Source organism: Lonchura striata, chromosome 13, assembly GCF_046129695.1.
Source record: "Lonchura striata isolate bLonStr1 chromosome 13, bLonStr1.mat, whole genome shotgun sequence".
NCBI lineage: Eukaryota > Metazoa > Chordata > Aves > Passeriformes > Estrildidae > Lonchura > Lonchura striata.
The window spans coordinates 19,053,669-19,077,162 of NC_134615.1; the positions used below are offsets into that span (position 1 = coordinate 19,053,669).

Here is a 23,494-nt window from a genome sequence, read left to right on the forward strand (position 1 = left end):
AGAAGCTGTAAAGCCTCATGCACTTCAGTAGCAGTTTTGGCACTGATTTCAATATAGCCCAGCACAAGCCCAAGAGTTTTTTGATGGATGTAGTATGTGAACAGAAGGCTACAAATCAGATCTGAACAGGGACTCATCTGAACACGAATGGACAGTGTAAATCTGGAAAATCTGAAGTGTACTTTCTGAGCAAATGTTGCCCTCTTAAGAGTTGGACTGAATTTACATGGCTTTCATCCATGGCTGAATACCTGAGTAAGCACTGAACAAAAAATGTTAAAAGCAAGAGAGCTTAGATGAACAAACCTGGTAATGCTTCTGCTCCTCACTAAAAGCAACCAGAATCACCGAAATGAACAGATTCAGTACCACAAATGTCATAAAAATGATGCAGGATCCAATCAAGAAGGAGCCTAAAACTGGATTGTAGTCCAAGACCTGTATCATGCATAAGGTAAGATATCAAAAAAACAAACAAAAAAGCATAAATACCTATCTACATATATACATACAAGCAGTTATGACCCAATAAGAAGTCTATCACCTTGAAAATCCCGTGTCTAATCAATTATGACATATGTATTATACATATATATAAATTTTCTACTCTACTATTATCCTTTGTTGATATGATATAGTACAAAGACAGCAGAATCTTTTATATATATGCATGTGAATATGGGCAGTCTTTGGAGGTTTTTAAGTATTTGCATTTAATTGTAATGGCATGACAGTTTAGCATTAAAATTCACAAACCCAGAGATCTGTTTATCCACAGAACAGTTGAAGTTTTCTAATGTATCAATTTTCAAAATAGGTGAAATCCCTGTATGCATTTCATTTATTTTACTGTATACTTTACAAAGAAGCACAGTCAGACTGTCAGCGACACTTATAAACCAAGGGTTATGAAAAATCAAACCACTGATTTTTATATAAGCTACAACATAGAAATATATTTTCATTATTAACATGAGCGGGATGTAGAGGTGAAAATGTGCCAAATGTGCCAAATGGCTGATCTTCAGAGCCACCCAAATCCTATTGGATCCAATCTACCAAGGAGGATATTTTTCACAGTCAGAGATGTCCAAGAATTAAACCACAAAGAAATGTTCGAAGGATATTGAAATATTTGAAAGATCTTACTGAAAAAGTGGTATACAAAGAATAACAACAAAAAAAATTAACATAAAGTTCCCTTGTGGAAGGCCTTGCCTTTCTTGGGAAGAGAGAAGGGGTGTTCAGAACAAACACAGGGCTTTGTTCACAACTCTATCTGTAGCTTTCTAAGGAAATTGTTCAAAACATTTTGTAATAAATTAATAACATCTCTAGTTGAAATTTGAGCAGGATTCTTAATTAAAGGTTCATTATGAGCCTCCTCATGGTCAAAACAGAACATGAAAGATGTTTCACTTGATGTCCTTTTCTTGCTTAGGAAGGGTGATGGCTTTAGGGAGCTGTGGAGCTTGTAAAATTAGACTAATGTTTAACACTAATTGAAAGTCCTTCTATTTGTTGGGTCAAATCATATTTGATAGCTGAGATACCAATTGTATGGCTGTAAACTCCTCAAAATTAGATGTGGTACCTCCTCATAGTTGAAGATTCCCAGCTGAAGACTGACCATGGTCTCTGCCGAATCAAGGAGAGTTTTGTAAGAGCAGAGCTTCCAGCCAAATATCAGGTTTGCCTGCAGAGGACAGAAATCACGTCTTGTGTCATGATCAGAGTTCTTGCTGCAAAATGTGTTTAACTTGAAGACCTTTTATCATGGATATGAGAATGTCTTATATCCTCTACGCCTGCCACTAAATATGCAAATATTTCCCACTCATACCTAGCCAAAGAGAAAATGGCACTTCCTGAGTGCTCCACAATTTAAGCTTTATCCAGAAAGTCTTTTTTCCTGTACTTTGTTCTTTGTCACATCTATTACACATAAAGAGTCCTTATTTTTCAGCTCAGTGTTTGATTTTTCACTAAATTTCAGTTTGCAAAGAACAGATAACTGGATGTTTTAACTTCTCTTTCACTCATCTGGAAAACTTGGGTGCCAAGCTGCTAAACTGAGATTTAGACAGGCAGCTTTATTCCATTTTACATGGCAAAGATATGTTGCTTTTAGCATTCAAAAATAGTTGATTTAACTTGACAGTACCTGGCAGCAGACTGCAGACAAGAGAAAGCACTGTGGTACTCACAGCAATGGAATAGGCGAGAAACATGATTGCAATAACAGTGATGAATCCAGAGATATCACCCCATGCCCTCCTTAGTGTTGAAGTGATCATGTTCAGTTTAGGGTTGAGCCTCAACAGATGCCACAGTTTCACTGTGGAGAGAAGCACCAGGAATGCAATCAGGTAGCCAAGAACTGCATCAGCTCTCGCTGTTTCACTGAAGCTTATGGAGCTGTTAGGAAAAAAAAGAAAATACATAATATACCATGCACACAGAATCTTTTGAAGTGCATAAATGGATATGCTGGAAAAGCCAGTCACCCTGTGCTGGGGTTTCAGTGGAGACCTAATGTGCTCCTGCTTGAGTGTTTCCACCTGCACTACTATTGTGTGCACATAAAAAGCTCAATTGTGCATGGCAAACAATTTTAAGGAGAGTCAGTCTAGGCTATGGCCCAAATTCTGCTCATTATCCTGTGATTTTATCACCTCTTTCGTGTGTTACAATTTTTTAAAAGATATTATAATCTTCCATTCTGTACTAAATATTCTATTATTGTCCTCTAACCAATGCCTTTTTACAACAAAGAACAAGGTAGTTTATGTGCTTTCTGGGTGGATGTCCTGTAGCAGAAAGGCTTGTTGGTTCACAAGAGGGTGATGCAGACAGAAAAGTAGGAGCTAAAAAAGGGCACTTGGTGCTCAAGTCTGCTGGATTTTATTAGAGCAGTATCAGAAGAAAATCTTATTGCTGACACAAATCTAAGCCCTGACACACTTATAGGCTTCATGAATATAAAGCCATCTAGGATAGCAATATTTAGCACAGAAAAGGTGCTATCTGGGAAGAGGAAAAATAGATTTATTTCTGCATAAGTAGCAACAACAAAGAATGCACAAAATAGCATTAGTACTTACTCCTCCTTATGTTCCTGGTAGTAGCTGATGTCACGCGTCCCAAGGACTGTCCGTTTCACAAACACTGACAGAGCACTCCAGCTAATCAATATAATGGCTATCTCCAGGAGATTCCACTTGCTATGGAAGTATCTCCATCTCAGACTCTTCAGCAGCTTTCCCTGTGAGGAGTTTTACTGTTTCAGTCTCATGACTCCATATCACACAGTGCATCTCTGAAGATTAGGACAGTTCCCTCCACAACTAAGCAGACTGCTCTGCATTAATAAAACTACATCTTGCACTAGTTTCTCATTATCTTTCTCAAAAACAGCATCCAAGCTAAATAAAGTGTTGGTTTCCTATTATTTGATACTCACGCTGTACCTGATTCCATCTTCCACTGGTGTAGCAGCATCAGTGCTACTGAAATCAAGTACAGTCCTAAAGGTTTTGGAAGTGAAATGAACAACAGACACAAGGTACTGCTCTTAGCAAAACTTTCCAGTGGGCCTCACCTGTACTATCATGTAGTACACAATGAAGAGGAAATAAATGACTTCTGCTGCAACCACAAAGATGTGGAGGCTGTTGGTGTAGGGGTAGAGCCGGACACTTTGCAGCTCTGCACTTGTGAAGAAGGCTCCTAAAAAGCAAACAGGGGTCACCTCAGGGCTCTTTCTGCTTTCATTCAAACAACTCAGTTCACCAGTGAGACTTCTGTACTTGCTTTCACATCAGCGTGAAGCTGAATCCAACCACTGAACTAAGATTTAGACGTGGCTATGTGAGTAACCTTATAAGGGTTTGAAATTTTCCTTAAAACAGGAATTTCAGAGTCGAGGCTTTTAGAGTGGTAGTGTTTGTCTGCTTGAGTCTTGTGTGATAGCACAATAGTAATCCAGTAGGACTGAGTTTCGATTGGACTGCAAAAAAAAAAGCAGGAGGACTTGGAATTTTTAAAAAAAGCTGAATCTCATTCTAAACCCATAATGAGCTCAGTTTGGGCATTTTCTAATACTTAGACACACCCTAAGGAGACTGCTGCTCAGGCCAAATGTTTCCGTATAGCCCCTAAACCAGAATCTGCTTTCACTATTCTCTTTGTTGCATCCAGATTATATATTACATGATTACATAGCTATACATTAGAAGTCATCTAGAACAAAAAAGACAGACTGTTATTTGCATTTTTGTCCTAATATTTTATTGATTAGCTGAAATGATTAGGAAACAGGATTTTTCTTGTTCCTGTTGTGTAAATTCTCAAGATCAAGTTTCAGTGTCATGTTTTCGTCATCAGCAGATGACCACAGCATAAGCAAATATAAGATATTCCATTGTGGTCTATATTACTGTGATGCTGCATTTTTCCTAAAAGGTTTAGAAAATTTGCATTGATTCTCTCATGATTAGATTTATTAATACACTTGTCTTTCCTGAAGAAAGAACTAGGAAAATACTGATAACGTGTAAGTCTTCTTTCTGTAGGTGCATTTCTTGCTGTAATGTGTAACTTAGGAAAGGCTCTTACCTAAAGCATTGCTTTCAAACATCAGGCTTATAATGCAGAACAGGTTCACGTTGGCATTGTAGACTGTAAATTCAACAAACACTGCTCTTGTGAAGGTGTCAAGCCAGACATTGTTGAAAAGGTACTGGAGAATTCTGCCAAAAGAATGTGTAGCCAGTGATCTAATTCATACAGGAATGAGACAGTATCACATGGAGGATGCACTGATAATTTACAATACAAGTGGTACCTGGAGGCATTTTTAGGGTCAGTTCCCAGGTGAATCACATATCCCCCTCCGCTGTAGATGGCAAGTTTACCCCAGCTGGGGTGTCCTCTCAATTTGGACTGACTCTGATACTGCCATGCTGAGCTCAAGTCAGAGGAGTTATCAAGGGCTGAGGCATTCCAGTGCTCCCCATAAGCTGAGGTATCTTCTGTTTGTAGGGAGTATGGAGCGTGGCACTCCTCAACTATGTGCTGGAGTCTGGGAGAAATAGGGCAGGTGTCTCCTTTCACTCTCACTTGGCGAATTCGAGCACTTCCCACCAGCTTGGAATTGCCATCGGTAATGAATCCTAAACAGGAGATGGAAAAGAGCAGCACTGGCAATATGACAAAATTAATAATAATATTTCTTCGTTTCATTTATGATTCACTGATGCATTAATAGTTTGCCATATATTCTTTTCTCGGAAACACTGTAAGCAAAATAGTAATGAAAATGAAACCCTGATATTGATTTGAAATGAGTTCTTAAATAACATTCACAATTACAGAGTTCTGTCACCCCCGTCTGTATTTCATACAGAAGGAAAGTGAGGCCTGGAGGAGAAAAGTGACTCACCTCAAGACCCATAGAGGAGTAGCTTTATGCAGTGCTCATGTGGCCTGTCATGTCCAAAGAACAACTCTGCTAATATATTTCAAAATTTACCCTTAAATGTGAGCTGGAAAATGGGCCATATTTTACTGGATATGGCTGGATAGAAACATGCTGAGATTGCATAATTTGCCTTCACATTGACCCAAGTCATGATGCAAACAACTCTCCTGAGGAAAAGCTGTATGGTGCCACCTGTCTGCCGTTCTTTTTTTGTTTTGTTTTTAATTATGGAAAGAAAGTTGTGTAAAACTTTCTGATGTATCTGAATACCTGGAGTAATATAAGATGTGAAAAATTTAGCATTACAATGCAGAACTTTTGGGTCATATTAAATATAAGGAAAGTATCAGGGGATGTTTAACTTAGAGTCAAGATGTGGGGTTTTGTTATCCACTAGTATTCATATTATAAGATTCCTTGCTAGCCTCATAAACTCACAGTCCCTTTCTCCACTCAGTGGTTAGAGTATTAAAGTATTAAAAATAAAGTTTCAGAATCTGGAAAGCTGGAGGGAAACAATGCAACTCTTCACCTTTATAAGATCCATAAAGATTTTTGAGTAAAGTAGTGTTCGCCCATGTGAAAAAATCCTGGTAACTGTAGACATCATGGAATCCATCTGTAAAGCTGTCCTCAATGTGCTTGTTTAAATAGTAGGAATTGGGATCTCTTTGCCCATAGGCAACCAGTAACAGCATCCATAAAAACCCCAGATAGGCTGGAAAAAAACCAGAAAGAGACAGCACATGTGAGCTCTGGCTTAACAGTGCTGTTCAAAATAGATTGCATGAATGATTACTGCCACCAGCAGCCATTAGGCCAAGGAGGTGCTTTGTAGACTCTGAGTGACCAGTGCTAATTAATGCACCCAAGCTGCTTCAGTTTAAGTGTTTCACATTTGGAATATGAGTAGCTGTCAAGAAAATAAATGGGAAGGCTGAATAGAAGTAGTCAGGGTAGCTCCAAATAAAATGACTAGTCTAACTTTGTTCCAAGTGAAGTTGAGGTAATTTTTTTTTAGAGGAAAAAAAACAGGGGCATAAATCATTATCTATAGATAGTATCCACTTTTAGAAAGATGGCCTCCATCTGCTCTTTGGTTTTAGCTTCATTTAACTCTTCACATCCTCCTTTTAGCCTTTCTGCTTTTCTTTAATCTCTCACATTTGCAATGTGTTTCTTTACCATAAAATGAAGCCTTAGCCACACTTTTATCTCCAGCTAACATTCCCACCTCCCTGCAGCTCTAGCTGCCAGGGAACAGCCTGTCTCTACATCATAATGGCTGGCAGAAAGCTGAAGATATGCCAAAACTTTGTCACCCAAGAGAACAATATTTTCACTGATGTAAAATTACTGATGAGTATTACTGAATAAAACAAGATAATCTACTGATGGGTAATACCCAGGATTTCTCTGATGAGGGCAAATGCTTTCTGCTCCTTCATGTAGCTGATTTTCATTTTCTCCACATCAGCAGCAGGAGGTGGCCGGTAAATATTGCTTCTACTGTCCCTTCGGACCCCGAAGAGAGGGTGTGAATCACCTGTGAGGAAGAACAGTGAACCCTGGAATTAGTCAATTGATCATCCATGTCCTACTTTTTGTTTGTTTGGACTTTCTAAGGAAACATTTCTATCTAATGCTTTCCCTCAGGAATACAGAGGATGTGATTTAAACAATTACTATAGCAATTGTAAGGCAAACAGTGGGGAGGAAAGGAGCTCACAAAAACTGTATGTGGGGTTTAGGACCAGGTGTGTCCAGGTGTTTCTCTCTAGGCTGAGCGTCTCAGAAGGTGGTGTATTCAAAGCCTGAGGCTGAGCAGGGAGGAAGCTGTAGATCAGATAACTTTGCTATGCCCTAGGATTCCTGTCTGCTAGTGAAGGCTTTATTTAGATATGATTATGACTGCAGAAGCCACTGCTAAGTTTAGGGGAATAATACAGATAATTGTGGCTGTGGAAAAGTGTGTAACCTGAGATCGTCCATATAGGGCTTAAAGGATGTGGGAAGTATTTTGTGAGAGGTTTTAGTTATGCTTGTCAGATAAAGACCTACCAGTCTACATGAAGGGTGCATTCTTTACTGTTCACTTATTTGTTTTCACTAAGTTGTGAAATAGTTAGAGGTTTTATTGCAAGCCAGTTGAGCTTAGTCACATATTTATTCATAAAGGCCTCCAAAAGCTTGGAAAATTCTGCACTTACTTTAATAATTTTTAACTTTGCAGGTAGTTACCTGGTGCAGATAAAGGCCCATCAATAGCTGTGTTTTCTTCATCCTCATGTTCCACCTTCTTCAGAACCAGAGCAAAAAAAGCAGCAAATCCCAGCACCTGGAAAGAATCAGCCATAAACTCACCATATTCCCATTTCATATAAAGAAGCTCAGGCTTTGACTGGATCCCTTTGGATCCAGGCACTGCAGGAAAACAACTGTGCTTTGGGTTTGTTGAACCCATGCAGCTGAAGCCCATAAACAAGAGAACAGTGCTGGAGTTTGTCCAGCTAAACTGATTCTGTGACACATCCTCACTAGCCAGAAACATCATTAAACCCTGACAAAGCAAGGGAGATGAAACTAATGGAGTTAATGTCAACAAAACCCAACAGAACTCTGTAACCACCTCCTGCTCTTGTTTTAAGGGCAAAGACTTCTCATTTTATATCCTAAATCCTACAGCTCTTTAGAACATATTACATTGTCTTCCTGCAATGGCTGCAGCTGAGTTTATCTTGACCAGTGATTGTATTTCTGAGGCTCTCACCTTTAAGGGCTGTGTGATGAAAAGACTTTCCAAGAAGGAGATGACCATGGAGATGAGCCACTTGATGGAGTTCTCCTTGCCATAATGGAGTCCATAGAGCATGGTGAAGAACCCTGACACACTGCTGGTGGCTGCCACAAGGAACCAAGCAATGAACACAAACCACCAGGGCAGCCCTCTGGGAGAAGAACTTTTCTTGTCATCATTGGACAAATTCAGAGTATGAGACCACCTTGAGAGTGAACCAGAAGAGAAAATTCATTCTGTGATGGAACAGGAACCAAAATTGCAGTCATCAGGTTCACTGGGAATAGTCAACATCTTATGATATAAAATCAAAATATTATTTTAATTAATAGGATATATGGACATAGGATATATAGGATATGTGGATACTGAAAAGTACAGTGAGAAAAAATAATGAAGAAGTGTGCAGGAATCAGCTAAAATCAAAATAAATGTGATGGGCTTCTTTACTCTTCAGTTCATGCATAATTGAATCTCCAGTAGAAGTATTGACAAAGCTATGAGTGTATTAAATCTGCTAAATGAATCTCTTGTGATCACCATAATGGCCAAGTGACGTGATTAGTGCAATTGTTTTCAATACTTACAACTTAATTATCGTATTTCACAGAACTATTTTTGTCTGCTTATTAATTTTTCTTTATCCATACATTTTAAGAGACTTCTGTGACTTTGGAGCTGGGTGATTATCCCAACCCTTTACTATCATATGGCATTTATTGTAACTTTCCACTTTGGAGGCAAAAATGACAAACAGCAATGATCTGTCATTATTGCCTTTGTGTGCAGTTCACAGTGCATAGAAATTTCTTTGTAGCTCCTGCAGTGTTATAATAGTAAGACTTATTTTTACATATTTAATAATAGTCATCTACCCTATGTTAAGCAATAATTATTTGGGCTCTATCATCCTGCCCAATTTTGAATGCATGACCTGAATTTACTTTTACTTAGAGTGAGAACTGGGTTACCCCTCACTGATGGATGCTGATGAGCAGATTTGGTTCTCCAGGAGGTTCTTCATATGCTGAACCTGACAAACAGCTTGTGTGTAACTCTGAGGCATCTGAAATTTATGGGGGCCCAGTAATTCCAGCTCCATCTCTATGTGCTGGAGTTGCATGTACAAGCAGCGATGGTAATCATTGCATTTCAGCTGGTCACAAATTCTCTTCTCTGGAGTTAAGTTTCTTGTTTTTTCTGCAGAAAAATAATGAATTCTTTATTTATTGAAAAAATAAATAAATAAAACCACTGTTCAATACAAAGGGTGGTTTCTCTGGAGCTAAAGATTATTAATGTGATGAAGTGAAGACTAACATATAAGAGGACATGTAAAAACAGCTTTTGTACTAGAGCTTAAAGCTCTTCTGCTGGAATGGCCTGGAACTTTTCCCAGAAGGCAACTGAGCTAAACAGCAGTCCTAAAATCTTAATAGACAGTCAGATCAGATCAACTGTTAATTTGTTCATGGTTTACCTGCGTAATTAGTAGCTTGGAAGACTCCCTGGAAAAGTCAAATGTGAGTCTTAATGAAATCAGTGAGATTGTTTACTCATATATTCTTGTTTAACTGAAAGTCAGACTGAAAGGAGCAACAGCACAAGGCCAAGAAGAAAAATAAAAGACAGGTCAAAGAGTTTGTGAAACAAGTGGCATTTGTTAGTCTTTTCACTTGTAGATGCTGATCCAGCTCCCAGCCAGACTGGTAGCAAACATTTGATTCTACAGAGCAAGAAACAGAGATTTCTCAGTTGTCTTTACTTAGTTGGATGCTCAGTGGTGCAGTGAAAGAACAGGAGGCAATGGGCACATCTTAAAACATGGGGCATTTCTGAACATAAGAAAAAACATAGATGTTGGACACTGGAGTAGGTTGCTCCAGTTGAGAATTTGTGGAGTCTTCATCCTTGGGGACATTCAGCATCTGACTGATTTGATCTTAGGCAATCCTGCTCCCACTGACCCTGCTCTGAGCAGCGTGGTGGGATCCAGAGATCCGTCCTAACCTCAGCTATTCTGTGATTCTGTAGTTGCCTTAGAGTCAGAATGTAAGAAGTGCTTGGGTCATTACATCCAGTGCTATCATAATTTTCATTGCAAGGGTTTCAGCAGGTTATTTCACAGTGTGTTTTTTACCTTGGATATCCATAGCACCCAGTGTGACAATTATGGGGCCATCCTTCTTGATCTCATCATAAAACCCTTGCCCAGCTCTGTTCTGCTGACAGATGACATCCTCCACCAGTGACAGGAGTGTGTTGATATTAGCTGATTTTTCAAGGTCCAGTGCTGAGGTGAGAGATGGAGTCTTCAAGGCTTTAAAGAGTGAGTTGGCAATTCTTCTTATGTCCTAGGAAAGACAGCAGTAACACAGCAGTGACTCTGACTGCAGTGGCTTAAGCTGATGTGATCTGACAGTACCACTGGGAGCTGCAGCAACTGCTGAAATCTCCAGAATGGATAAGAATAGCACATCCTACAGTGCTGGATGCGACAGGCAGATTTCAGGGAGTTCAGCAAGGCAGCTTTTGGGGTTCAAAAGGGCAGCATGCCTGCCTGAGGACCTAAGCTGAGAAAGATGTGGTCCATGATACCTTTTAAATTCACTGTCTTGCTTAGTGTCTGCTCTAACTCCTGAACACAGTGATTTGGTCACACAATAATTGTGCAAGGGCTGGGATGTACAAAGGCAGACCTTAATGAAGGATTGCATTTAATGAAGGATTGCATTTAGGCGGGGACTTTGCACCAGGGGAAATTGGCTTTTCTCTTCAGACAGGCTGAAGAGCATCGGAACAGGGAAATTTGCGGAGCTGGGGAAGGCGGTAGTGTGTGGCAGCAGAGGGCAGTGCAGGACTCACTGGGACTTGCCTTTGTCACAGCCTCTGGAGTGAGAGAGGCAGCCTGGGTGGCCGCTGGGGTCGGAGGCAGGCTTGGAGACACTCGGCCATTCTTTCCCGGCTTCTTCTCTCTGCCCTGCTGGGCTGGCCGGGGTCGAACGTTCCTGAAGATCTGCACAATGAGCAGGTTGATGGGGAACATGAGGAGGGAGCTCTCAAAGCCAATCATCACTTCCTGCCATGTGAACTCAATCTTACCTGTCAAGGTCAAACAGAGCAGAGAAGGAAAAAATAACCCCAGGCAAAATAAACCATCAAGTCTCTCAAAATCTGCTTCCAGATTTTGCTGTCTCTCTATTTGCCTGCCCAAGCAATGGTGAGGATTGTTACCCAAATCCATTTTCTGCTCAGCAGGATCCTTTGGCACACCCCAGAACATGATGCTGGTCAGCATGGTGCAGAGGAGCAGTGAGAAGCAACAGGACACGCGCTGGGCTCGCGTGAAGGAGCTTCGTGGGGAGCGGCTGAAAACCGAGTACCAGATGTGCCCATCCTGGAAACCCTTGGAGGTCTCCATAAAAAACAGATTGCTGGGAAGGAGAAGAGGGCAATCAAATGGATGTGTATAAAGGAAAGGGAAGAACAAAGCCCTAGTGCAAGGTCCCAACCTGTTTATGCTTCTAGGCACTATCAGCAGAAGTAATAACTAGGAGAAATTATCAAGTATCATGGCTTGATTTGCATGGAATGCTCATGGCTACTTATGGCCTTTTCTTCTGGACATAGCATAGGGGGAAAGCAAATAGTTCCTATTTAAATTGTTAAGACAATTACACTTAAGAGAAGATGTTTGGGTTTCTGTAGGTTTGTCAGGCTATCCTTCTTTAGTACCAGTATTTTCAGTATGGTACTACTGTTAGGGTAATGATTTATGTAGCCGTTATCCCTCTCTCCCTTATTCAGAGCCCTTTAGGGACAGTGGAAAGACCTTCCTTGTTTTCATTTTTTTTTAGGACTTTGGTCTGTTTTTTTTCATGCCTGTTGTTCCAGACTGATTGCTAGCAAGAGTAAAAAAATCTATGAAATAGGAGGTACCTGAACTGCTTCATGTCCTTTTCTGTTGCTACTGGGAACACTTTATCTAGGACACATTCTCCAATATCAATGGCTAGCCAAGAGTTACAGAGGAAGTACCATTTCTGATCCCATGCCAGGTCATGGACTAATACTCGATTCACATACCTGTTGGAAAAACACACAGGGCACAGTCACATACCACTGAGTGTGTGAAATCCAGAGTTCAACAAGACTGGGGAGGACCAACTCTGGCCTCCAGCTACTTGGGGTGACTAAACTGTAACACACAAGAGATATCCCATCCTGTACTGGACATGGGATACAGGAAGCACTCCTGGTCCTGCCCTTTAGGCTATGATTTGTCTATTCAGCTGAAAAAACTAGAATCTAACACTTCTTTTCTTTCTAGAACTGAAGAAAGGATGATTTTCAAGTGCTAGAAAGGGAAAGCTGTTGTCATTATAAAAATTTATTTGTGGATTTTTACTTCCCAGCATCTCTAGACTTCCACTTACCAGGATGGACTGTCCCCTGAATTATCATGCCACAATCTAATACTCTGCAGCTCCCCAAGAGGGAAGAAGGTACAGAGGAGGAAAACATCCACTCCTCCACGTTCAAAGACTGGTGTATCAGGATCATTTAGATGGTGAGGCTCACTCTCTCCATCCAGTCCATAGAGGGTGAGAGTCACCTGGAAAATAAAAAGGCAAAATGAAGATTTGCACATCTCAATCCCAAGTGTGATTACTTCTCCTTTCATCAAACCTAAGGGCTTTCTGGCTCAGACAGTGCATTTGAGCTGTCCTGTTTAATAGCCTCGGGTGCTCTATTATTCACCCAGTTCTCTAAGCAAATAAACTCTCCTCCCACAAAGTGCCACTCATACCTTGGAGGTTGTGGCTGCGCCACGGCGGTGTCCTGTGAAAACAGTCACAAGGTAACGGTACTGAGCAAAGGGGTCATTGTCTTCCAGGACTGTGATTTTCACCTGCAGAGCCACACAACATAGGCAGTGTGTTAGCTGTCCTGTAAGTACAGATTCCTGAAAGCTGTGTGCAGGAATTTGTGATCTTGTGAACAGTGTTTACTTACCAGTAAACAGAGAGTTACAGGAAAAGAAGTAGGATTGGTTAAAGACTTCCTATTAAAACAGGCTAGGCATGGTGGGAGTTGGCCTGAATACATTGACTTTATTAGCTGGAGACTTACTTTAGCATCATCCTGGATGTCTTTCCTTCGAGCCCAAATAACCACAAGCATGTATATCAGAAAAATGCATCCTACAGTTGTCACCACCACAGGATTGTCCACGAATGTACCAAACAGCTGTGCTGTTTTGCTGACATCTATGGCATTGGGTATGACAAAGAACGAGCTCCCAAAGAAGGTCAGATGGTTGCAGAGGCACTGTGTGCTGCTAGGGTTTGTTTTTGGTCCTACCTGAAACCCAGAAAAGATTTCTGATAAAACATCTGCCTTCAAAGTATTAGATGATTTACCAAGCAAATGAAAACAGTGCTGAGATTGGTAAGTCAGTGTAGAGAGCTGCTGCACACCAAATTGTTCAAGTTCCAGTAAAGAATATTAATTCTAACACTTAACCAGTAATGGGCATTACAATATATTATGGCCTTGTCAGAATGATTCTATTTCTTCTTATACAGAAATACATCCCAAGAAATAGGAATGGTGTTTAAAGGTTAGTTCAATACGACTAAACTTCCTGAGTTTATTAAAACATCACAGAATGATCTTATTTCATGGTGTCAGTTACTAGAGATGGTGGTTATGAGGGCTGGCTTTGAAGTGTGTAACAGACACATTGTTTTGTTTTGCTCTACTTACATGGCATCCGTAGCTGTTCCAGCCTCCCTGCTGCTCATCCCAAAATACACAGCGGGATGCAAAACAAGTGGCATTTATGGTTAGCCCCTCATAGACTGTTGAATCCATTCCCATATCTTGTAACACCATGAAATAGTAGGTTCCCTCTCCAAAAATGAGTTCTTCTGGCCTGAGAACCCAGCTGTTCATCTCACCTTGAACATAAATATTTTCATTTCAGTGTAACTATAGAAAGACTAATTCAGAAGCATGCATGTAATAAATGAACTAAAGAACCAGGCATTAAATCATTCTTAGAAACTCATTGATCAAATCACCCCAATCTTTGCTCCTGTTAATGAACATTTTATTCAAGAGATTGGAACTTTGAAGCATGAGGTTTCTTTCCAGCTAGACACCTGAACTCATGGTCAAGGCTTATTCTGCAAGCTTATGCAGAATATTTATCTTACCTCCAGAAGTTTTCTTATAGAACAGATGATTTTTCATGTCATAGTTGGTTTCATTTGGGTGATAACCATACCCCAAGTAAAGTATTAGTGGAATGTTGTGTTCGGATTCCAGGTGGATCACTAGAGATGTGTTTTCTGAGGTAACATTGACTTGAAAAGTACTATAATTGCCCAGATTCAACAGAATCTTATCTTCCTGAATTGCTGAAAGCCTTGGTAACATGATCTGTTTTTAAACAAAAAGGCATAGGTTTAAATACCAAAAAGCGTTTTTCTTCTTAGCATGCAGCCACATGCTAGATTATTTTTTCCCCACAACATCAGGAAAGCATGGCCGGCAAAAATACCACTTTCAAAGTAATTTTCTTTTTAATGTCAACTAACCTGTAAAAAATTAATGTGAAATCTGTGTCGACTCATCACAAAGCCTAGGGTTAGGGTTAGTGTTAGGGTTAGTGCATTTCTGAACTGAGATCTGTGATTATGACTGAGACATTGGCTGCATAAAGTGCATGTATGAATGATTTCAATGTATACACGGGCTAGGGAGCCAAAGAGTAACACAATAAATACAGTAGTTGGTTGATGACATCAGATTTCACATTCTGCTTGGGGATGACTGTAATCTGGAATCTATTTTCACAACCATTAGCATTCTTACATTCATTTAAAGGAAGAATAAAATGCCTCCTTTTCAAGAAAAGACAAAAATACTTGGTTTTTTTTTCACCACATCACACAAATCCCTCCATCACAACTGCAGACTGCATCAGCCCATTATCTAATGTAATGAACACTACCAGAATTTGTGTTCACCTCACAAATAACACAAATGACAGTTTGTTAATGGAGGGAGGAAAAATATGGGAAAAGAGGGCGAGAGTTAGGAAATAGTGGATTTACCTCAATGTTCTCTTTGAGGTTGCTGACTGGTATGATCAAACCATCCACACCAGTTAGACTTAGACCTCCCACTGTTCCACTGATGTCAAAACTGCTGTCACTGGAGAAAAAGGGATTCATGGCAAAACTCACCATCTGTTAGAAGACATTAACAATCAGACAACTGAGCTATTGTCATTACCAGCTATTCAATATTGTCAATACTTCATTTTATTCACACCCTGAACTGCTGAATAGTGAAAGAATGAGCTCAGACCCAAATAGAAGTAAACTTCGAAGAAGTCTGTGTCCAGTTTTAATAAGACTCTACCTTATGTCTTAGGTGGATCTATAAACCTTGAAAGTGATTTTCATTCTGAAATGTGTACAGCAATCTTTATTGTTTTCATAAAGTGTGACACCTTTTTGGCAGAGCTGGCAAAGGTGCAATGAAAAAAAAAAAGTTTGCAGGTATTTTAGGGGTCTCCTGAGAGGGTCAAACCAACCAGAGAGATCTTCAGAAAATTAATTATGAAAATATGACAATTTAATGCAATCTATTGTTCTGAGAGAAAAGCACCACATCCTAATTCAGATGGGGGCCGTGCTACCATCAGCACATTTGTGTCCTGCAGGATCCGAATGCCCCACACTCAGGTATTTCTTGCTGGGATGAAAGAAGACTGCTGTAGGTTAGTCTGAATGTGATATGGACTCTGAGCTGTTGCATCCTCCTCAGAGCATAAGATGTAAACAAACAGCAAATAGATGTGTAGGTATTGATTTATTCCAGTGCCTGCTCCTGCCATGTATGTGTGAATCAAAGCATAAATAAGGGGCTGATGGGATGGGGAATTTAAAAATTCAGTTGTCCTTAAGTTGCCTAACCAACCTCATGCAATTATGATAAATTAAGGCTTCTTTGACCAGAATTTCAAATTATGTTCTTGGCATGACAGGAGGAATGATGTGTGCTCGTGTGTTCATTGTGAAAGGAGAAATGATGCTAAAACCATTTGATCAGTAATGTAAGCTGGATATCAAATAGAGTTAAATAAAAGCTGTTTACTTGCCCTTATATCCACTGTTTCACCATCAACTCCTGAAACATTGAGAGAGGAAGCAGGTGGGAGAGTAAAGCTGGCAGAGCTGGAATTGGAGATGTTAATGGATGTGCTATCCATGTTTTCTGTTTGTAATCTGTCCAGTTAGGGTTGGGCAAGAGCAGAGCAGAATAAAAGAGAAAAAAAATAAAAGGAAAAAAACACCAGAAAAAACCCCAAACATCAATAGCATGGACTTCATATCTACAGAAAAATCTTTCTCTCTTCAAGAATATAATTTAGTTGCAAAACTATTTCTAAGTCTGCCAGTAAATGCTTCATACATGGATCTGTCCCTGATGCAGTATTCCATGTAAACCTACCACAGAATCGCCAAAAAAGGGGTGGAATTGGCATATCTGGAGAGGAAATTTTACCAAGGTGTACTTATTTGAAAGAGTTGGTTTCTGTGTGAACATGCTTTTGATTTGAATGCACAGTTTGATGTGGATGAAATCCAGGCTCTTGTGGAACAATTTAGGAATGACTATAAGGAATGGAAAATGCTCATCAAGCTCCTCAGGATTGTATTTGCTTCTGCCAAGCTTCTTACAGTTCCATATAATGTCATTATTGACAACTTGGAAAATAAAAGAAACCTTAGCTGGTATGACATAATTTCAAAAGTAAGTGATTACTGCCTCATTCAGGAAATTGTAGCAAATCCTCTGCTGGTTAAAGCACACACAGCATGGGAATTTCTAAGGTGATGCTCCTGAAGTCCAAACTGGTCTTACTATCTTACTAACAACAGACTTGTTACGCTATTGAAATTGTCATTATGCTACAATATTTAGTTCCAAACATTCTATTTAAGCACAATGGAATTAACATTTGTAGCTCTCAGAAACTTCAGTGGGGGATGCTGCAGTTTTTACCTGTGCATGTACATTGTTGCAGAGGGAGAGGTGAGGACTGTTGGCTCATCACCTGGTGCCTTCCCAAACAGAAGGGCACTCTGGAGATTTTCAACTGTACTCAGGAGCTGGTGTGACACTGAACTCTGGAAAAGAATTGGAGGAGGAAACTTACAGCAAAGGTACTCAGGATTATCAAGCTGCACATTATTTGTCATTGCTTCCATTTAATTTTGGTGTCTTACTAAACTGACTAACTTGGTGATAAGCTTCCTAATCTCAGAAAAAGCTATTCTATTGCAATTCAGTTTCTGTAATTCTCACTGAAACATTGCAGATGGCAAATAAATGCCTCACATATTTTGCTTCTATATTGTTATATTCTATACATTGAAATATATTGAATTGAAGCATGACATCTATCAATATATTAATGTACTTTTGTGTATTAATGCCCTTAGCTGCACATGTTAGTGTTTTGTTACTTGGAAAAGCAAGACCTAATTACATATCAATTGTGTATTATTAGTGGGTTATTGTTGGAAAACTTGTCCAGTTGATAATCTTTTTTCTCAAAATTAATTTAATCCCTACTCCCTTGCAGTGATGAAATTAAAGTATGTTCAGCCCAGGAAACTCATAGAGTTAGCTGTGACAATTCACATATAGCTTGGAAAGGGTAGGACAAAATAGATATGTTGTGTCTTTCTCAACAGATAATCAGAGCTTTCTGCAAAAGTGTCAGCAGCAACCAGAGCTCTTTGAAGCTGTGAAGTAGTGGTGACAATCATGAATATTTAATACCTGTGGCTTCCTTGAATTATGGGGCAAAATGAGAGGATAGAAGCAAATTGAAAAAAAATTTGCAACGTTCTTGTCATCGATTAGAGGTCAGAGCTGATGCTGTGTTCTCTGTCCTGTTCAGCTTTCAATGTAACAAATCTTAAGAGGCCTCTATCTTCATTAACAGATATTCAATCTAACATGTCTATCTGGGGAGAAAACTTCTCCCCAGAAGTTTTCTCTGATGTTCAAGTCCATCATGGTTACACAATGAACTTTTCCCAGTGGCAATTTAAAAATACAAGACACAGCAGAGATTTAAAAACCTCCCAAAGCAAACAAATATTCACACACAGTACAATACAAACTGGACCAAATCTAAATTACCTGTTTTGCCTCCGGCACTGAAGTGTTCCCAGCTCTGATTTCTACAGAAGCTTTAAGAACACTGCTCACTGCATTAAACAGATAGTTGGCTGCTTCCTTTAACTCCTGACCATCTCTGCTGTGCTCTGTGCTTACAGCAAGCAAAGAGGCACTGACATGTTTCAGAGTGCTGCTGGCTTCCACCTGCAGGAAAGAAGCACAGGGAGCAGTTTATATGTGCTGGCACTACAAATGACAGAAGTGACACTTGTGTCTTTTACTGAAAATTGCAACAGCAGCAATCTTTGGGACTATTAGTGAGTAATGCCATTTTTACTATAATTATTTGTGCCAAGCTAATACTTCAAATGCTAATAAAGATGAATAATAATATTAGATGGTACACCAAAATGGAATACAGGCATGAAAAATGCAGCCTGCTTCTACAGATGTAATCCATAAAAAGATTAATAACATCTGAAAGAAGCTTGTCTGTCAAACCCTGGGCAAGGATAGCTTTTAGATTTACAGTAAAGTAGTAAATTGGGTTATAAGTTTCTATCTTATTGCCAAAGTGCTAAGTGCCAAAGGAGAATGAGTTTTACAATTTTTATTTTGTGCCTGGATGCAGCTTTGGGACTGGGAAAGCATCAGCCAGATTTTAGCCCAGCATAGTGAAGGAGCCAAGCAAATTCAGTGCAGGCTTGGACACATCCATCCCTACAGCCTGTGAACACTGAGCAGCCTTTCTGTAGGGTAAGAGCTGGATCTGAGCTTTGTTCTTGTCTTGCCTAAGTTAACCACTTCCTGCTGAAATGCTCCCAAGCCATTGTCTGGCTCCAACTCTATAATACATCAGAAATCAGGACAGCTCTTTTTATTGCCTGCATATCTGGGAAACTTCCCCCAGTAACAGTTTGTTCTGTTCTGCCATATGCTCACCCTGTAACCATAAATAGCATCACTTACTAATAATGCCTTGTTCCCAGACAAGACTCAAGAGATACTTTTGTGAGACCAACCTGCACATTTGTGCCCAGCTCCTCTGGGTGCTGACATCGTCCTTGACCATTGCCTATGTGCATTTTGTGCCAGGATTAGGGCATGAATGAATATGGGCAATTCTAGAAAAACCCTCTTGGGGCAGTACTTCTTCAAGGTTCTAAAAGTGCTTTACAAGAGAAAACATGCATCCTGATATGTTTCTGACTAAAAGTTAAGGATTCTTAATAACAAAAATGTATGATAAATGTAATGGTCATAGCCTGGATTGTAGAGATTGCTGAGATGTTATCTGAGACTTGAATTTAATACTGCTGGTCAAAATACACATACTGGTACAGTTGAAAAAATGGGTAAGAACAGATAATTATAAGGCACTGAAACTCCTCCAAGGTCAGTGGGATAATTAGAGTCTCAACTATTAGTGTGAGGAGATATAAGATGAATTGCTTCTTACCTGTGCTGAGACAGACAGCTCTTCACTCCTGTAAGTAATTTCTTTCAATACCTCTGACATCTTCAGAGCAGTCTGCATTGATGTTATGTTAACAACAGAGAGAGTTGTCAGCATCAGCCCTCGGAGCTGGGGATGAAAAGGGATAATTAGGCAAAGGAACAAGATGCTAATTAGGACTGTGAAAGTAGTGCTGTGTATTGACAGCCAGGCTTGCTGTAAGTTATGCAGTAGAGTAAGGCTCCACTACAAGGATCATTTGAACTGATATTAGCTCTACTGACAAGATGCTACTTGCCCTAGTAATTATATAATCACGAGTTTTATGTTACCTCCCAGCACAGAGAATTCATACGCTTAACATCCATTAAGAGCAAGGAGAGTTACTTGTGAGAATTTGTACTAATGTATGTGAATTACTGTGTAAATGCCACCTTCAGAGAAAGCAGAGCCATGTGTGATTGATGTTATTATAATGAATCTTAATTGAAGGATACATTCTCTAGATCTCTTCATCTGAGGCACTCAAAGCACTGTACAAATATCAGCTTATGGCTGAAACATCAGCTGGTGGCTAGAGTGGACTAAAGAAAATTACCTGCTATCTAGTGCTTTTGGGGACAATTTGATAAGATCATTATCCCACTGGAGATGCCATTTTATTGATATTTAAATTGCTTTGGAAAATCAGGTTTATATTATCTAGTTTAAATCAATGAAATAACAATTGAGAATTAAATGTTTTAGTGATGAGTGATAAAACAAATAATTTATGTAGACAAATAGTGAAAACTAGCTGAAACCTGTGCCAAACATTGTGACAGATACTTGCTAGAAACTTGAAACCTTCATTGATTTCAAGTGGTGATATGTGAGCTTTTTATTACTTAAGAGTTGTCAAAAATATGAAGAGTCCATTATATGACATTTTACTGCAAGAAAGCAAGTGTTTTGCTGACCTCTTTTCGTGTGTTTGTCGGTAAAGACATGTTAAAACTTTCCTCTTGGATCTGCTGATTAAGGACAGATGTCACTGACTTGTAGAGCTGGAAGAGACTCATGCTGTTGTTCCCATCTTTTAGGATGGTGTTTGCCTTCTCAGATACCACAGCCTGCAGGGTCAGGTTCCCATCCATCATATCTGCAGGTCCAACCTGGTGAAGGAATCAGATATGCTCTCAACATTGCCAAGGCTGTTACAATTTTCTTTCAACAGCTTCCATGATCATCTTAATAACAGCCTACATAGAGTGGGACATAAAACTTCATTGTTCTTAATTTTAAATGTTTTATTTTTAATGGCCTGATAAGAATCTCCTTACTGTGGCACTGGGGAAGAAGCAGGAGGCTTTTGGGGCCTACACGGGGTAATTCCAGACTCAGTAAATAGGTTTACACTGCTCAATCAATGTCCAAACAATTCTTTTAGACTTTTGTTCTAGAAAAAAAAGGGCAGTGGAAGATCTTTTGACCTTGAGCATTCAGAAAATAATCTCTGGATGTGCTTAAAAAAAGACTGGGCATGGTACTTGGTGCTGTAGTGTAGTTGAGGTGTTAGGGTATAAGTTGGACTTGATGATCTTAAAGGTCTCTTCCAACCTCATTATTCTGTGATTATTCTGTGAAAAATGGTGATTATGGTGCATTCAGAAGGATATCTAAAACAGGAATAAGCTCCAAAAGTCAGTTTTGGGTTAGTTATCCACTTGAGAGTTCTTGAAACTAATTACTTCTCCTGTGTACCTTCACTGAAGTATTTGTTTGAACTGTATCACCGACGTTGTTGCTAACAATAATTGTCAAATGTAAAATGAAATTATCTTCCTCTTCTCCAAGTGGAAGATAAACTGGGAAGAGTTCAGGATCCGGGCTGCAATCCAGGAGAGAATCTGGAACGGGAAAGAAGGGCTCAGGGAGCAGACACCACAGAGCCACCTCCTGCTCTCTGAGAGCAGGGGACTCAGGGCACGTTCACTCGTGAGCAGCCTCCCTGCAGAGCAGGGCAGCTTGTGCCTTTGCTCTGGTCAGGAGAAGCCAAACAGCTGCCTGGGGACTGACCTGGTGCCACATAGAAGCAGTATGTGAGCTGCCCGCTAGGACTGGCCCGGCCCGGCCCTTCCGAGCCGGGAGCGCCGCAGGAGACTCTGAAGGCGGTGAGCACGGAGCCGCGCCCGGGACTGGCGGCGCAGCCGGGGGCTTCGGGCGGGGGCACGGCGCTCACCAGGAACCGGCGCTCCCCGTAGCGCCGCCGAGTCGCGGCTGGGACGGAGGGAGCAGAGCATCAGGCAGGCCGTGCCCCGGCAGCGCCCCGCATCGCGCCCACCCTCCGGCACACCCACGGCACGCTGGGCTAACGAGCAGCGACTCCTGCTACTGCATAAACCGCAACGGGAGAAGAACTATTTCAAACATTATCAAGCAAAGCGCTATTGTTTCATCAAGCATTTAGCACAACTTTGTTTCAGGTGAGCCTTAACAAAGTTATGAACAGTTTGGAGTAAGAGAACTGAATTTCTCCTGCTGTGTGACACCCCAGAACAAATTTATCTCCTCGTTATTTTAAAGAACTAGCATATGAAGTAACACCATATTTGTCAGCGAGGCTATGCATTTGTGACATCAGTATGATGTCATGTCAGCAGAAATTATCCCAAAGGAGTCTGTAAACCCTAAAAATCCTGTTAGCCCTTACCTGTTACTTTAATCTGAAAAGCATCTCCCTGTGTCTGCAAGAAGGAGCTGCTCATTCTCAGCACGGATGAGTTGCTTTGAAGCAAATTCAAAGAGTTCTGCTGGAAATCAGTCAGGCCACAGGCTGGAGGGAGGGTTGCAGACTGGAAAATCAGACAGAAAAGAACGCATGGCAGTAGAGGCTCTTTGCTGTTCTTTCTGTTGTGATTTATCAGGAACAGGATAGCAGTTTGGTGCCCTCCATTATAACCCTTCCCAATCCAGCCACCCCCTTGTCTCGGTCTTCACTAGTATTTTCTAAGCATCCATTTGACAAAATATCCCTCTGAGGCCATATGGCTTTGTGGATATTTGCTTTTGTGTGTGCAGTATTTCTGACCAATCTGGTGCTCTCACCTTGTTTTGGAATGTGTTATCTAAATACCAGTTATAATATATGGCTTGGGAGTCCTCCTGTTCAGAGACACTCAAAACAACTTCATCACTAACATTCACTGGCTTGCAGTTTGCCTCACACCTGTAAGAAAGTAAGATGGGAGTTACACATGGTATGAGATATCTAGGAAAAACTTCACACATATGGCATTTATTCCTATTGTGTCAATGAGGTTGACACATTAAAATCTCCAACACTGCAGTGGGGTCAAAAACCATAAGTGGTTTTCAGAAGGATGTGTTTCAGTTTGTAAAAGGATTGTGTTCAGAAACATGGACTGAAAAATGCAGCAAGACTTATTTGGTCAGTAATTTTTATAATAATAAGGTGCAAATGGATTTAGAACAATCAGTTTTCTTTACTGTGAGCATGTTGAGGCCCTGGCACAGGTTGCCCAGAGAAGCTGTGGATGCCCCATCC

At 40.3% G+C, this 23,494-nt stretch overlaps 2 protein-coding genes across 2 annotated transcripts in view; one reads left to right on the forward strand and one right to left on the reverse strand.

Moving 5' to 3' along the window:
- Nucleotides 1–23,494, forward strand: part of BCO1 (beta-carotene oxygenase 1) — a 77,672-nt gene that overhangs the window by 20,327 nt on the left and 33,851 nt on the right. The gene's annotated exons all lie outside the window — the stretch shown is intronic.
- The window catches only part of PKD1L3 (polycystin 1 like 3, transient receptor potential channel interacting), a 35,500-nt gene that overhangs the window by 612 nt on the left and 11,394 nt on the right, over nucleotides 1–23,494 (reverse strand). The window contains exons 12-41 of the mRNA XM_077786243.1: nucleotides 23,035–23,155; nucleotides 22,640–22,781; nucleotides 22,006–22,206; nucleotides 21,691–21,836; nucleotides 20,907–21,101; nucleotides 19,951–20,076; nucleotides 18,513–18,695; nucleotides 17,364–17,488; nucleotides 16,456–16,582; nucleotides 15,404–15,538; nucleotides 14,501–14,726; nucleotides 14,049–14,242; nucleotides 13,413–13,643; nucleotides 13,090–13,191; nucleotides 12,716–12,894; nucleotides 12,219–12,365; nucleotides 11,155–11,713; nucleotides 10,420–10,633; nucleotides 9,251–9,479; nucleotides 8,253–8,484; nucleotides 7,724–7,820; nucleotides 6,888–7,028; nucleotides 6,015–6,200; nucleotides 4,847–5,174; nucleotides 4,618–4,751; nucleotides 3,602–3,729; nucleotides 3,105–3,265; nucleotides 2,208–2,418; nucleotides 1,595–1,696; nucleotides 307–438 (exon numbers count right to left, since the gene is read on the reverse strand). Of these exons, the coding sequence (XP_077642369.1) occupies nucleotides 307–438; nucleotides 1,595–1,696; nucleotides 2,208–2,418; nucleotides 3,105–3,265; nucleotides 3,602–3,729; nucleotides 4,618–4,751; nucleotides 4,847–5,174; nucleotides 6,015–6,200; nucleotides 6,888–7,028; nucleotides 7,724–7,820; nucleotides 8,253–8,484; nucleotides 9,251–9,479; nucleotides 10,420–10,633; nucleotides 11,155–11,713; nucleotides 12,219–12,365; nucleotides 12,716–12,894; nucleotides 13,090–13,191; nucleotides 13,413–13,643; nucleotides 14,049–14,242; nucleotides 14,501–14,726; nucleotides 15,404–15,538; nucleotides 16,456–16,582; nucleotides 17,364–17,488; nucleotides 18,513–18,695; nucleotides 19,951–20,076; nucleotides 20,907–21,101; nucleotides 21,691–21,836; nucleotides 22,006–22,206; nucleotides 22,640–22,781; nucleotides 23,035–23,155 (5,434 nt within the window). The remainder of the gene's footprint in view (nucleotides 1–306; nucleotides 439–1,594; nucleotides 1,697–2,207; nucleotides 2,419–3,104; nucleotides 3,266–3,601; nucleotides 3,730–4,617; nucleotides 4,752–4,846; nucleotides 5,175–6,014; nucleotides 6,201–6,887; nucleotides 7,029–7,723; nucleotides 7,821–8,252; nucleotides 8,485–9,250; nucleotides 9,480–10,419; nucleotides 10,634–11,154; nucleotides 11,714–12,218; nucleotides 12,366–12,715; nucleotides 12,895–13,089; nucleotides 13,192–13,412; nucleotides 13,644–14,048; nucleotides 14,243–14,500; nucleotides 14,727–15,403; nucleotides 15,539–16,455; nucleotides 16,583–17,363; nucleotides 17,489–18,512; nucleotides 18,696–19,950; nucleotides 20,077–20,906; nucleotides 21,102–21,690; nucleotides 21,837–22,005; nucleotides 22,207–22,639; nucleotides 22,782–23,034; nucleotides 23,156–23,494) is intronic.